The sequence below is a fragment of the Lepisosteus oculatus genome, chromosome 1 (genome assembly GCF_040954835.1).
Source record: "Lepisosteus oculatus isolate fLepOcu1 chromosome 1, fLepOcu1.hap2, whole genome shotgun sequence".
Classification (NCBI taxonomy): domain Eukaryota; kingdom Metazoa; phylum Chordata; class Actinopteri; order Semionotiformes; family Lepisosteidae; genus Lepisosteus; species Lepisosteus oculatus.
This window is the reverse complement of record NC_090696.1, coordinates 15,364,356-15,378,945: the sequence shown is the minus strand read 5'-3', so window position 1 is coordinate 15,378,945 and position 14,590 is coordinate 15,364,356. Positions and strand designations below refer to the sequence as shown.

The 14,590-nt window shown below is 53.6% G+C and overlaps 1 protein-coding gene across 2 annotated transcripts in view; it reads right to left on the bottom strand.

The window, feature by feature from the left end:
- Positions 1-14,590, bottom strand: part of spats2 (spermatogenesis associated serine rich 2) — a 32,558-nt gene that overhangs the window by 13,552 nt on the left and 4,416 nt on the right. For both annotated transcript variants that reach the window (XM_069178673.1, XM_069178677.1), the window contains exons 2-5: positions 10,026-10,141; positions 9,694-9,863; positions 3,430-3,509; positions 2,439-2,547 (exon numbers count right to left, since the gene is read on the bottom strand). In XM_069178673.1, coding sequence (XP_069034774.1) covers positions 2,439-2,547; positions 3,430-3,509; positions 9,694-9,718 — 214 coding nt within the window. In that variant the 5' untranslated portion in view covers positions 9,719-9,863; positions 10,026-10,141. The remainder of the gene's footprint in view (positions 1-2,438; positions 2,548-3,429; positions 3,510-9,693; positions 9,864-10,025; positions 10,142-14,590) is intronic.

Here is a 14,590-nt window from a genome sequence, read left to right as displayed (position 1 = left end):
GCACAAGAAGAGAGATAAAGCTGGTCATCCTATCGGATATGAATCTGTGAATAACAACCAGCAGCTCACCCTGTCGTAGTGTTACACGGATTGGGTTACGTCAAAGTGCTCAGCCTAAAAACAAATAGCTTGTCCTGTACACCTGTTCATAGCTCGTCTTGTGAACTACCGTTATGTATACAGAAGCTCATCTCGTGAAATAAAAACACGATCAGAATAGACTAGTGTTTACCCAGTTAAATGATACTGCAGCCGAGAGAGAGATCATCTACATGTTTATTATTGATCAGTGTTCATCACCGCGGCTCAGATTCGCAAATCCTACAGTCCATCGAAACATTTACTTGCTGCTGTTCCAGTTCACAGTCGGATTTCAAGTGACTTATTTGAATCCGGTTTTATTTTTTTTATATTTAACTCTGAACAATCTTGAATTTTATTTTTGCACAAAAAAACTTTAAGAGTTAAAAAAAATTAAGAGTGAAAGACAGTGCAGTAAGAAGATGTTAATGTTAAGTTGATACTTTTTCAAAATTTTGCATTTCTCATTATTTTATGGAATAAAGGTATAATGCTGCTGAACAATGCCAAACATTGTCACAGCCTCTCTCATTGACAACCCATAAGTTGCAGCTAAGCCAATGAAATCGGTGTAATATCTGCCTGAATAATCTATGATCAAAATGTTCATTTGTTGCAGCCCTACCGAAGACCCAGTGTGACCTCTGGCAATGACGGGTAAGTAGCTGAGTCACCAATGCTGTCAAGGAGCCTTGTTTACACATGCCTCCACTTCCCGCGCTCGTCTGACACAGAGGCACCCGCGATGACGTCTGTCAGCTGCCACTCCGATTCCTGGCCTTGACGCAGGCGGAGAGGAAGAGCCACATCTCCCCGCCCCTGGAGACAGCTTCAAAAATGCCTCTTGTCAGAGGTGGAGCATTGAAAAGGTCATTTAAATAGACCGCACTACAAGGGCTGGTCGGAACCTGAACTTCATCTAGCAAAAACGCCAAGGTTCTGATGGTGCTTCCAAGCGCTGTGTGTGGCGTGCTCCGTCTTCACTTCCAAGAGCGATACCGCCCGCGTATGAGGTCATCACAGAGGCATCGCAACAGCGCAGGGCTCCGATTTCCCCGTTCCCCAAATAACTACGACGCACGGTTTTACATTTTTTAAATCAACATAGCCCCAGGCCACAAGGAACAGCAGTGTGCGAATTCCACCGCGCACCGTTCCAGGGAGCTGCGGATCAGAACTACGCCCGGAGAGGTCAGAGCCGCCCGCTGGTTAAAGAGGCCTCAGGTAACGTGTGCTGCAGCACGCAGGGCTGAAAGCTGCTCCGAGTCCAGGAGTGCTTCCAGCACCAGAGGCGAGAGCTCGGGAAGCCCGTGCCGACTGTGCCAAGCCAGGGCTCAACAGCTACCTTAACGCTTTTGCAGGGAGACCAGAAGGGAGGAGCAAGAAAAGAGCCCTGTGCTTTCATGCCATTTCTGACACTACAAAACAGGGCTGCCTCGGCTTGTGCCCCCCTCAGCCAGCGGCAACCGGGGCTCAGCTGTCCTGCACATTCTTTGGGAGAACCCCGAGGGACCCAAAAGCAATATTACTTCCACAGCCACAAAAATCTAGGTAAAAGTACATGGAAATTACGGACCAGGCCAACAGCAATGGTGCTGATCTGATTAGGTGAAGTGGACCTCCCAGGAAAACAAAGCAAATTCTCCATATCCTGCACTGCCTCCGCACGTCGTGATCCACCTGAAATCACCAAGGATTTCTGCACCTGTAATTCCACTATGAAGTCGAGGACCTCGGGCAGACGGCCCGCTACAGAGGTACCGGCAGAACCCTGGGTGTCACGTCTGCTCTGCCGACGCCTCGCGCTGGCTACAGGCCCGGGTGCCTCTCGAGACGGACACAGCACAGGTGCATATCCAGAAACCCATCAAAACTGGGACTTGGCATATATGTTGTTTTAAAACTAAAAACGGGCACGCAGTAATACATTTAAATTTCCCCCGAAATCGTTCTTTGAGATGGCAAGGTGGCACAGGGGTCAGCATGGCTGGATCGCAAAACTGGGGCCCTGGCTTCAATTCCTGGGGTGCTATCGGTGGGGAGTTAACATGTTCTCCCTGCATTTGGGTGCTCCGGTTGTCCAAAGACAAGCTGGTAGGTTAACTGAATTCTGGGACAACTGGCCCCGCCGTGTGCGTGTGGCGTCCCGTCTAGGGTGTACCCTGGCGTGCACCGCTGCTTGCTGGGATAGGCTCCGGCTCCCCCACGACCCCGCATCGCATGCGGCAGTTTGAAAACGGGTGGAGGGTTATTCATTCGGCCTTTAACGTTATCCGTACGCTCGGGTCTCTCCTGCCTGGCAAGCCGGCAAAGTCCCACGCCACCCCGCAGACGAGAGGGGCAGAGAGGCGGGTTACCTTCCACGAAGGCCTGCACCGTGCGGTCCACCGAGTTCTCGAAGTGCTGCAGCACCAGGACGATCTCGTTATTGCTCTTGTTGGGGACGACGGCCCGCACGGCGTTGATCTGAAAGGCAGAGGGGTGCACGTGAGCCTGGGTGCACGCCTCGCCCGGTCTCCCGAAGACCAGCCGCGGGCGGGGCGACCCCACCCCGGGGTCCTGGAAGAGACTGCCGCCGGTACGGGCGTGACTCCGCTCTGGGTGGCGGGGGCGAGGAGTGCAAATGTACAAAACAGTTGCAAAAAAATGCAGATCGGTTGAGCGGCGTCAATCGCGTGGCTCGTGGCTGCAGCGCCCAATTCTCCGAGAGCTCAGTGCGTCACAGCAGGAGTGCCGACTCCTGTTCCAAAACCAGTTCAGCACTTGGCAGCTCGCGTCTCGCCGGGACGGCTCTCGAGCGCTCCGGCTGCAAGGGCGTTCCCTCCATGTGAACAGTGCCTTTCAGTTTCACTTCAACAGAAGTGAAAGGACAAGGAGACTACAGGATATTACTTTACCGGGAGTGGGACTACAGGGGGAACTGGATAAATTAATATTTTAATCCCCCCCCCAGATAAAATAATCTTTATCTGTGTATTGAAAGGCAGTTCAACACAAGAAAACTGACCTGAAACTCAGATCCAGCGACTGCCAGCAGTTCTGTGTCCCATAATGCCATGTGACTAAATATCGGTACCAGGAATTAAGATTTTGAAGACCTGTGGGACAGAACTCTTCAGCACGGTGGAATGTGAAAACAAAGCTGGCACCTGCATTAGGGGTGACCATTAATATCTTCTGACCACAACACTTTTGTCTACTCGACTACTGACTAAAAAAAAAAAGTGATTTTTACACTGCTGGAAAGCCCGCTATGGTGCCTTGCCGAGGCCTGCAGAGGCAGTGCCCCTAACCCTGGAGTGTCCTGCGCTGCCCTTCGCACACCGGTACCACCCCCCCCCCCCTTACCTTCTCCTTCATCTTCTCAAAAGTGCCGCCCTGCGACATGACCATCTTGGAGTGGGTGTCGAACACCACGCCCGAGGTGTCTGCGGAGATAAAAACGGGACAGGCGGCTGTTGGCCCTCTGGTCGACGACAGGCAGCAGGCACACACTGCGGTGAGCCAGGCTGGTCAAGCCCGCTGCTGGAGAAGCTCTTCCCCCTTCCCCTTAAAAGAGTCAGGAGTCCGTCTCGGAAGTTAAAAAGTTTTTATTTCACACGCGTGGGAGCGAAACGGAGGTGCTCGGTGTATTTTTCCTCAAAGTACTTCAACTAGAGCAGGCCTGAAATTGTTTTGTTATCGATCGCGCTTCCCTGTGCTTACAAAATTGGCAGTGGTCCAGAATCACACACACATCTTCCTAATTCCTTATTTGCTAAACATAACTTCTTTTAACACAGTTCAGGTTCGGGAGCTGCGTCAGCATGCGTAGGCTGCAAAGGAACAAGTAATGGGTTGATTCCGCGCTGAAAAAAAGGGAGAAAGAAAAAACATTTCGACCGTGAAGCCTTCTTCAGGTGCGAGCAATCCCTCACACCCGAGGAAGGGCTTCACGGCCGAAACGTTGTTTTCTTTCTCCCTTTTTTTCAGCGCGGAATCAACCCATTACTTGTTCTTTTAATAGAATTGGTTACTTAGGTTTGCAGCACACATTCCTATTTAACAGTATAAAGTTACATCGTAACCCTTGTGTCGAGCAGAGTTAACCAATCCAGTTCTAAATGTCCACCTTATAACATATTGCATCTCCTGCAGGAAAAGCGTGTACAAGGTTCACACCGCTGGCAGAGCCGTCATGTACATGCCCAGGCTAACGCCAAGCCCGGTACGCCTCTGGCCGAGCCCCTGGCACAGGGAAAGGACGTCGGGTTCATTTCTACTCCCCAGACCTGCTACACCAACTCAAGATGGACACGGAGCAGCCTTCTCAACCTCAGCCCTTCAGGGTTACCCGGCTCTTAAACCGGAGACATTGGCGAACTCGGCTCCTGGCGAACCTGATGAGGGCGTCCAGCTGGACTAGAGCAGAGATCGGGGCTCCCTCTAGCTCTCTCACCAGTGCTGGAGGCTGCTGGGAGTACCTGGTCAGGATTCATCCTACTGTCTGCAAGCAGGGCGCCAGGAGGCTGGATGAGGTGATGCCGAGGTGTTGAACTCTGACCTAGTTCACGACCCCAGACAATAACCTCCGCAGGAAGAGAGGCCTACTAAAAGCCATCCGTCTCCGTGTTCGACGGCAAAGAAGGGAAGATGGACTTGGCCACTGGCAGAACAGAAAAGCCAAGTTTTTCTTTCGCAATCATTTCAGTAGATTAAGATGCAAAGCCTCCCGGTCTAGAGCACACAAGGTAACGGGCTGCACAGGGAGCACGACGCAGCCCTCTGGGACCCGCGCGCCGATGGCCGCTCATGAATGAGCGGACAACAGCCTTCAAGCCCAGCACCAGCAGTCAAGACGCCATTTGCAGGCAGGGCAGCTCTTCCCCAGAGAGCAGCTGGCACCACAGGAGGCAAGACGAGGCCGGGCAGGAGCAGGAGTCCAGTACAGGACAGCCACCTCGACTCCCACTGCGGGACGACCCTGGACTGGCACCTCCGGACCCAAGTGCACAAGCGAGGACGCCTGTCTTGAAGGGCACCGGACCCGTGGGCAGGGGCCGCTAATTGGGTACCCCAGGTCCAAAGCAGAGGATGCCTGCTGCCCACGTTCTCCGAAACGTTTTTGTCTGATGAAACGGAGGCAAAGAGGGAAAATCTGGTCTTAGAGGTTTGACGGGCAGTCAACAGAAGAGAGGGATGACACTCTGAGATACCTCACAAACATCCAACTGGTGCAGAACACAGGCCCGAGTCCGAGCTCTTGCGATAAAGAGGGCACGTGGGTCAAGTCTTGCTCAAGTAAAGCACTGCGGGACACTGACAGGGCACCCCCCCCACACACATACACACACACACGTGTCCTTCCACGAAAGGGGTGGTGGAACTCACGGCAGGGAGAAGAATTGAGGAAGTAGGCCGTATCTCGACCGGCTCGACCTGATAGTCGCTTTAAAAAGTTCGTTCTTATCTAAAGGGTAACAAGGAAATGGGGAGCAGGGAGCGGCGAGAGAGAAACAGCTCGGTGGACCGAATCGGAGCTCTGGCCCATCAGCCTTTGCAATCGGGGCTCTGGGAGCAATTTGACATGCAAAGCACAAGCCCAAGCAAAGCCTGGTACACAGGCAGAGAACCATGGCACTGCACTCGCTGGCTTTTATAGGGAAGGGGGTTTCGCAACTCCGTACCAACTGGCTGGAAGAAAGAAAACCCAAAACTACACAAAAAAACCTCCCAGACCACAGGAGCAGAGTCTCCTTCCGTCGGGCCTCGGTGAGAGGAGCCCTGTAAACATTTCCACGAGCAGACAGGTCGCCTGCAGCGTGAACAAGACTCCCGCAGGTCTGATGACCCGCTTCAGGGCTTGAAACCCGCCAGCCTTCGGTCCCTGACACCGATCGACCGGACGTGAACGATGCACTGCAGGAGAGGCTACACATTCTGAAAGATCGCCCAGGGCACAGAGCCCGAAAGGCTCACGTAACACCCGTCTCGGTCCCATCCCCAGGTCAGCCTTTGCAAAAGGAAATTCAGACCCTCTTGATCCTACAGAAATATAGGTGCGAAGACCCGAAAAAGAATTTGTGCGATCAAGGCTTTTGTCCGCTGCCAATCTTTTTAATACCTCAAACCAGCCATATCAACCTCACGCAGACTTCTCACAAACCGCTGGTGGAGATCTGGGACCAGTTTAACCCAAACAATCCGGACGGACCCTCCTCGTGGTGGCACACCCACATCTTCCTCATCCTCCACTGCTCCCTACGTCAGCGATGGCAGCATCCGGCTGCCCGGACTGAGCCCCGGATGGAGAAGCAGTCCAACAACCTGCTGGATTCCACATCCGCAGGACTCGAAAACCGAAACGAACGGCACTGGGAAACTGAAACGGACCTGACCGATCACCCACAGGACGTTTGTTTCTGCAAACCCCTGCGGATACGCCGCTGGCCCGGGTTCCCCGAGCTTCCCTGCTGGCCGCTGGCGCGAGAACAGTGAACGTCCGCAGGGCAAAGGCACGGCTTGGGAAGCGGAGGCCTTCCGCTGCCGCCCTCCTCTGTGTCACGCACTTCAGCGCAGAAAGAGAAGCACACAGTACATGGAGCTCGACATCCAGCAGGGCTGCAGAAACAGGAACAAGACCGGGAAGCAAGATCCTGTTCCGTGTGCCTGCGGTGAGGGGAGATTAGATTACACTTCTTAATCTCTCGGTGTGGTTAGGAAGGGACTGGCCCCTGCCTGGAAGGCTTTAATACCTTTAGAAACAGCACAGTACACACGTACCCACGCGCCTTCGCTTTGCCAGCCGACTCAGAGCGAGCAACTGCAGCTAGGAAACTCAGGGCAGGAACATGAGAAGAACCGAGTTAAAAGGGTGGTGAAGACCACAGAATGACTAACTCCGTCCAGCCCAACACTGTGGGGAGCTTCAGGACAGTGGCTCCTCTGTGCAAGAAAAAACTGGGTCAAAGTCACGTCCAGGTGAGGAGGAAGAGAGCTGCCCGAGACTCCGGATTAAATGAACATTGAGCTCAGAGGCAGTAAAGAGACAGAGGCACGCACAGACATTTTTGAACGACACGGAAGAAATACGAGGACAAATACTGCAGATCGGACTAGCACAAGTTTTTCTGGCAGCAGAAGCAACCAAATCAACTTAAACTGCACCCAAGTACTGCTTTTCGCTCACGTGGTAAAGAGCGGAATTACTCTTGAAAGGTACCAGGTGCACACCTGCGGCGTGTATCCCAGCATCCGTGTTCCAGATTGTCAGCACTGGCCGATCTCCTGGATGACAGCAGAGTTAGGACGTGGTAGGGAAGCTTGGAAAAGGAATCGTTCCAGGAGCTGGAGAGGTGTGGACCCCACCCTGCACCGTGCCTGCGCAGGACCTGCGCTTGGTCACATCAGCCTCCGGCACCACCCGGCTCCAAGCGGAGAGGGCGATCAGGAGAACGTACAAGGGGTTCCTCCCGCCAGCAAGGGACACTGAAGTCGTTACATGACCTGGAAGATGAATGGCCGAGGACCTGCAGCTCCTGGGGATATTGTACTGAAGAGAACCTCCGTAAGTTCTAGTTGGAATACAGTACGTTACCGACTTCGCCAAACAGCTATTCCACCAAAAACAACTACAATGGAGGAACAACGAATTCCATCGGACATGACCGTGAACAGTGCTTCATCAGGATTGATCTGGGCCCCGCCTGATTCCCTGAAGAGGGCCTGCATTAAGCCTCTTAGGACATCCGAGGACAGGGCCTCAACAAGAAGTCAAGCCGACCCGCAGCTCATTAGAAATCAAGAACAGCTAGGTGACCTAGGGACGGGCATGAAGCAAGGGCAAACTGGAAAGTGTCCAACTTTCACTTTTGTTCTCAAAAGGGCATCGACTAGCGCTCCGGGTACAGCTGGCGTTTCTTCAGTTATTCATCTCCCGAGATCTGTATTCCGCGGGCTCTGCGGGATGACACGAATGTCATTCCAATCAAGCGAAGCTGCACTGGAAGCAGGTAGCTCCTGGTAGCTGGCGCCAAACCTCTCAAGAGCTGACAGCCTACTGCGAGTTACTGGGCCAGCCAAAATAACTCGCAACACTGCCAAGAGAGGCAGAGCAACTATTACATACTGTATCTGTTCTGCAAAGCCCCTCCGTCGTCAGATGAATCACAGAGTGCCGCGTGGAAAGAAGTCTGCAAACCTAATTTTCAGAGTACAACTGAACTGCAGCTGAAATTATGAGCAGCACTGCCAGCTCTGGATTAATGACAAGGACACCGAGGAAGATCTGCCAAGCATAAAACCCAGCCCAAGATCCAGAGGATTATCTTTCCACTTTCAGAATATGCTAGAATTGAAAGAAAGGCTAGAGAGCACACTGTTTGCAGAGCTGAAGAAAATCCGGATCCGGGGACAAAGTCCTTCCCAGATGCAATCCACACTCTGAGGTTCTCCTCCCGGAGAAGCCCGCTCCGCACGGAAAATAAAGCACCCTGCGTGGCAGCGGTGTGTTTTTCTGTCGTCTGTGGTCATTTGGGCCACGGAGCGAGGTAAGGAATAAATTAGGGCCGGGAGAAGACCAGGTCTCCAGGCCTCAGCGGCGGGTGGCGTCTTGGCGGACAAGCAGAGCTGCCAAATCCGTTTACGTAACCATGCTGCCGGCTGCGGGGGACACCGGCCACAAGGCTGCCCATTCTTCCCAGGATCGCTCAGTATCCGGGTCTTACAGCCGTCACCCACACCGAGACGGACCAACCCCCTCACTCCGATACACGAGAAGAGCGTTTTCCCCTTACAGGGTCTACAATAGCCTGACAACGCTAAACCGCACCCAGGCTGGACACGAACTAGGCCGATTCAGCTCAACACACCAGGTGCGGGAGGAAATTCAGTCCTTGCACCCAACTGTTGACGATGGCAAAAAAAGCAAAAAATACTGTCCCAAGTCAGAAATGGCCACACACTTGCAGAGCACTCCAGAACTGAACTGATCTTCACAACTGCCTCCAAGCCATTGGCCACCAAGGAGCTTAAGTTGCCTGTCAAACCTGTGGGACTGCTGCCCCCTGGACCCATGGCAGAGTTTCTATTAAAATCTGTGCCGGTCATGAAATGCTGGCTCGCTGCTGGATTGTGCTCTTCTGTTTCAATGGAAACTGTGCTAGAGGTCAGGTGGGTCAAGCCACAAATTCAATCAAAGCCCAGAGAACAGGACTCTGCTATACTCCCAGAAGAAGTCTCTTCTGTGCCAGTTAAGCACCCAAAGGCAAGGGAGGACCATGGGAAAGATCAGAACACTGGTGCTGCAGTTTGATAATCCACCCCTTGAGTGCAGGCATCCTGCAGACTGCACAGGTTCTGTTAAATCAACACGCCTAGCAGAGGACTTCACTCTCCATTTATAGAAGTTCAGCTACTGTTCTGGAGGGACACCATTTACAGGTTTTCCCACCTCAATCAACTCAACTGGACCAACCCACCAACTTCTCCCAACTCATCAGGGGCTGCAGCGTTAAACAGCCAGAGGAAGCCAGCAAATACAGGAGCCCTCCTGGATCCCTGACCTGCACAACCCCACGCGCACCCCCTTCGAAAAGACAGCTCCTGGAAGATTAACACCTTCAGGAAACTCACCCTTCTGACTGTTTTTCTTGGCCATCCCGTGATCCAAAACTTCAACGTGACCAGGAGAGGCTGGTAATTCCAAAGAACCTCCAAGCCTTTGCCCTTGGGTTGTGACCTGAAGCTTAAGGCGATGAGGGGTCAGTCACAAGCCACTTTCTCCCACCTGGGATTCCGATTTCCTTTCGAGCAAGAGAAAAGGGTAATAAATAAAAACGGCAACGTATCCTTTTCAGTCTTCGCCACAGACTTTCTTCTGACTGGACTCCAGCACTCCCCCCCGACGAGCGAGCGTCTCCACTCTCTCTCTCTCTCCCACGGGACGCCAACCAGCGGCAGCTCACATTCCAAACATCCGGGGAAGCTCCGAAGGGATTCCAGGATCGGGACGTTAACGAGCCGCAGTCCTGCCTGGTGTGGCGCACATGGTCTTCGCTCCCGGTAGCTCGGTCGCTGTCCTCTGCAAGACACAGACCAAAATTAAAAAACGCAGAAGGGGGGGGGGTGCGGCTTAGAAATCGTCTCCTGCCCAAGACGGCGCGACGCACAGGAGGCAGGAGCGCCACGGACCGGGAGCGAGACGGAGAGGGCAGGAGGATTAGTACGTTAATGCTCGTCTCTCCTTCTCAAACATCCAGGGAGTTATTGGAACCAGCTTCTCTTAAAGGGAAATGTGCCTGTTAATGTAACGAGACCAGAAAGCTATCAAAGGACTGGGAAAAGCTCTTAAAACCAGAAGTCAGGGCACTTCTCGAGCCAGACCATGAGAACCTCACAGTAAATCGGCTGTTTAAAGCCATTTCCTCTGCACAGGCTTTCTGCCGAAACGCTGATCAAAAATTAAAAGCATATTTCCATTAGTCACGCCACCCGACAACTTTTGTTTCTGGGCTCAATCCAATACCCACTGCAGCCACCACTGACTCCAGAAAACACACAAAGTAAGAGCAATCTGGTGGAAGGTCTAAAATGTAGCCCCTCAGGCAATCAAAAAAGTGAGTCATTTCGCAACTTTGTACCAACAACCAGGCTGAAACTGTTAAGCAAAAACACCGAACTGAATTTCCCACCAAACTGAGGCAGCACGGCCTCCAGGTTTGGCTCTCTCGATGCTTTTCGGAACCCCAGTAATGGACTGCGCTCAGACCAGATCTTGGGAAACAATAAGGAAGCACTCGGACACACCAGCGGCGTGGTTTTAAGAGAGTGGTTCCCAAGAACCAGAATCCTGCTCTTTCCTCCCTTCGTTAATGGGCTTCAAGCACGCTGGATGGATCAGAAACAACCGCCCTGAACCACAGCATGGATCCGTCACACAGACGGCGCTACAGCTCTCTGGGACGAGTCCGACTCCTTTCCTCTGCAGCGGCACTGCCTAGTGATTGGGCATTATAGTAAGTCTGCGTTCGGTTTGAAAATGGAGGACACCTACGAGTGTTCTTCCCAGGAACGAGAGCGGGAGGAGGATGATGGGGGTACCAGCACCCCTGACCCGTTTCGGTACGCGAGGGCTACGGCAGACACCAGCCCCGCGGCACGAAACGCATTCCACCTCAGAAGGCAACGATGAATAATAAATAACATTCACGCCGGCTCCTCTCGGTCTTCGGAAATCCAGTTTACTGAACTGAAGCTGCGACCGGAGGTTGACGTTACGGGGGGACGCAACACGGACACGGCCCATCCTGCACAGCGAGCAGGGGGGGGAGGGCGAGTCTTGGTGAAAGAGAAAATGTCGGATTCCTCTCGGGTCTGACTGACCAGCCGTGGGGAGAGCAGCAAGGACAGAGCCAAGCCACACAATCCCACTCAGCAACACTTCTCCTGCACCTAAGACAAGGTCCCTTTTTTGGCCATATAAACTTTCTTGTATTGGGAATGTGTCTTTTCTCAGACCCCAGCTTGCTCTCCATGAGACACGCAAACAGGGAGAGAAGCTGGGGGTCAGAGCGCAGGGTCAGCTGTTTATACAGCACCCCTGGAGCAGTGGGGTTAAGGGCCTTGCTCAGGGGCCCAGTGGTGAACCTGCAACCTTCCAGCCACAGATCCACCTACGCCAAGTACCCCCACATGCAGGACCGATGTTACTTCAGCATATCCTGGAGAAACACCTTCCATTCCAGTCCCCTGCGTCCGTTTCGGCAGGAAGCAGGAAACAAGGCTGTCAGCACCAGCTCAGCCCTGCTCCCCCCAGACCCCACACCTCCCAGGAACGTGTCGCCCGACCGCTTTCGAACTGCGAGAAGCGGACGAGATCCATTGCAAACCGGTTCCAAGCGCTCTTTCCGAATGACCCCATTTTACGGTGGCCTGTCATGTCAACCCCCCCACCCCCAAAAAAGAAGCAGGACGATAGCCAGACGGAGTGGGAAAACACTTCAGGCATTCCCAACACCGCACACAGCCAGAGTTCCAACAGCGTCCGACAGGATTCAAACTGGTACACGGCCGGATCCAACTGGGGAAAAAGCACCGAGCTGTGCAAGCTTAGGAGACTGGGGCCTTGTAACACACTGAGCTGAAACCAGGGGAAGCTGCCCAGGTGTTCAGTCACTCCAGGCTACATTCGCCGTTAACCCTGGCTAACGGAGGCAGCACACGCAGGCCCAGAGGGCAGGAAAACCAGTACTCCCAGTCCCGGGAACCCCCCCCCAGCTGCTGGTTCCCACTGCAGCTGAGCTCCTGACTTCAGGGAACCCCTTTCCCCAGATCACAGGCTGCTGGGCCTTTATAGCAGCTTTATTCCTGCTCAAAGGTTGGTGTTCTTGAGGTACTTACCCAACACCAGAGGGAAAAGGCCAATTCCTACATGCTTAGGAACAATAAAACAAAAAAAATTAAACCTATGATGTCATTGTTGAAATTGAGGACTGAGCTGGCGGGGGTGACCCCAGAAACAGGGGCAGGATTGGGAACCCCTGCTCTACAGGATCACGGCGGCCGAGCCCTGTCCGAGTGCCGGCCAGCTCTGTGCTTGAGCCGGGAGTGTCAGCGGCGCTCCGCTTTGCGGAACCGGACTTCCTCTATCCCCAGGAAGAGCCTGGGGACTCTACTTTATCAGTTAGGGCATTTTCTGCCTCCTTGACACCAGGGGTCAAAGTGCATTAGCTTGGGAATATCACCAGACCAAGGAGAAACATCTAATCTTCGTTTAAATAATTGAGCCGATGTCAAATGCACTCATGAAGGAATTTGCAAAAATATTCTGTTTGATACTTGAAGTACATGCTTCTCCCGGCTCAGAAATTGCCACAATCTTAAACTTTTTTTTTTTAAAGAGTTGAGAGCCAGGACTTGCTGTGTTGGCGTTTTTCCCCAGAGGCATGCACTCAGCTGATGCACAAGCAGTGACCCGTCTCTCTCTCTCTCTCTCTCTTTCTCTCTCTGCAAGAGCTGCTTGCGTCAGGAGAGCCAGATCCTGGGCAGCTCCCCGTCAGCAAATAGGCCGACTTCGCGGCTCCCTGACCACCCATCCCCGTCCTCCAGCCGCGCCGGCTCGGGGAAAGGCAAACTGCAGCCGTGCAAACACGCCCGGTCCTCCGCGCACGTCACCCGGCGTGCGGCACACCACCGCCGCGCCCGGGACACGCCCCGACCTGGCGTCGCGCCAAAACACGACCGGCACCAGCCGCCTTCATGACATCCCAGCGCTCAAAGGTGAAGGCCAGGCGTGCCGAGACCCACAGCTGTGAGACCTATGGGTTCACGGATCTTAGAACAGGGCGGCTCGGCTGGCGGCCCCTTCCTGCCCGCTGCAGGGCTGAGCGGCCAGCGCCTTCACTGGCGCGCGCCCCCCCCCCCCCCCATCCTGCAGGGGGCGCAAACGGGAGCGCACACAGGAACCGGGCTCCTGACCGCGATCGCGGGCAGCCAGCAAAGGCTGAAGTCAAGAACGCTCACTCGACATCTACTGGAAAATGGTCATTATTCCCCCCCATTTTCTAATGCACTGTGCACCCTGCGTGAAAGTGTTGTCTACTGTACGGTGCACGTCCCGAGAGGACAGCACGAATACGAGTCCCTGTGGCAAAAACTCTCTCCCTCACCATCACCCAGACCACCACTGGCCACCCTCCCCTTGTTTAATAATACTCCCATCAGACCGCAGATACCGACTCCCCAGCTCCAAAACCAACAGATTCAAGTTCTCATTCACACCTGTAGCCGGATCGTTACTTGACACTTGACCTGCTGTGTGAATGTGTGAATATTGTTGTCCCTGTCCGTCTGTACACCAACACTGCTGCTGTAAAACAACCCCCCCCAGGATCGTCAAGACTGTAGTCCTTCACCGGCCAGCGAACCGGAAGCAGAGCTTTTCAGCGCCACGTCACCCAGGAACCCCTCCAAAGAAAGCTACGAGGAAGTGCGCTGAAAACCAAGGAGGGCCTTTTTACACAAAGGGCTGTGGGAGTCTAGAACAGGCTCTGCAGCTGCGTTATCGAAGCTCGGACTCCCAGTTCCCCTTCAAGATCATCGGATCAATCAGCTACTAACTCCTGAAGGAGCCAGCTGGAGCGAGCGGCCTCCTCATCTGTAACCTCGTGGTCTTATGCACTTCTGACACTGGAACAACGTCATACAGCTGGCAGCTACTGTACAACTGAACACAAGAGGCGTTCAGATGAGTTCCGAAAGGCAGACCTGCTCGGACTGGTGGCGGTTGGGCGCTATAAAAAAAAAAAGGTTTCAACTATTAGAAGGGCTCGACTGATTGAAACCACAAATTCCTCCCTTACACACGAGCGCCAGGAAGTGTGCGCAGATGGGAACAGCGGGGACATGTCAAACTTCGCTGGTGCGCTTCGAACATCTGTAGAAACTAAAACCCATCGCAAACAGCTGCTCGGCAAACAAAGCGCAGCTTGTGAGCCCGTTTTCAGTCACGGCACACTCATCTCTCTTTTTT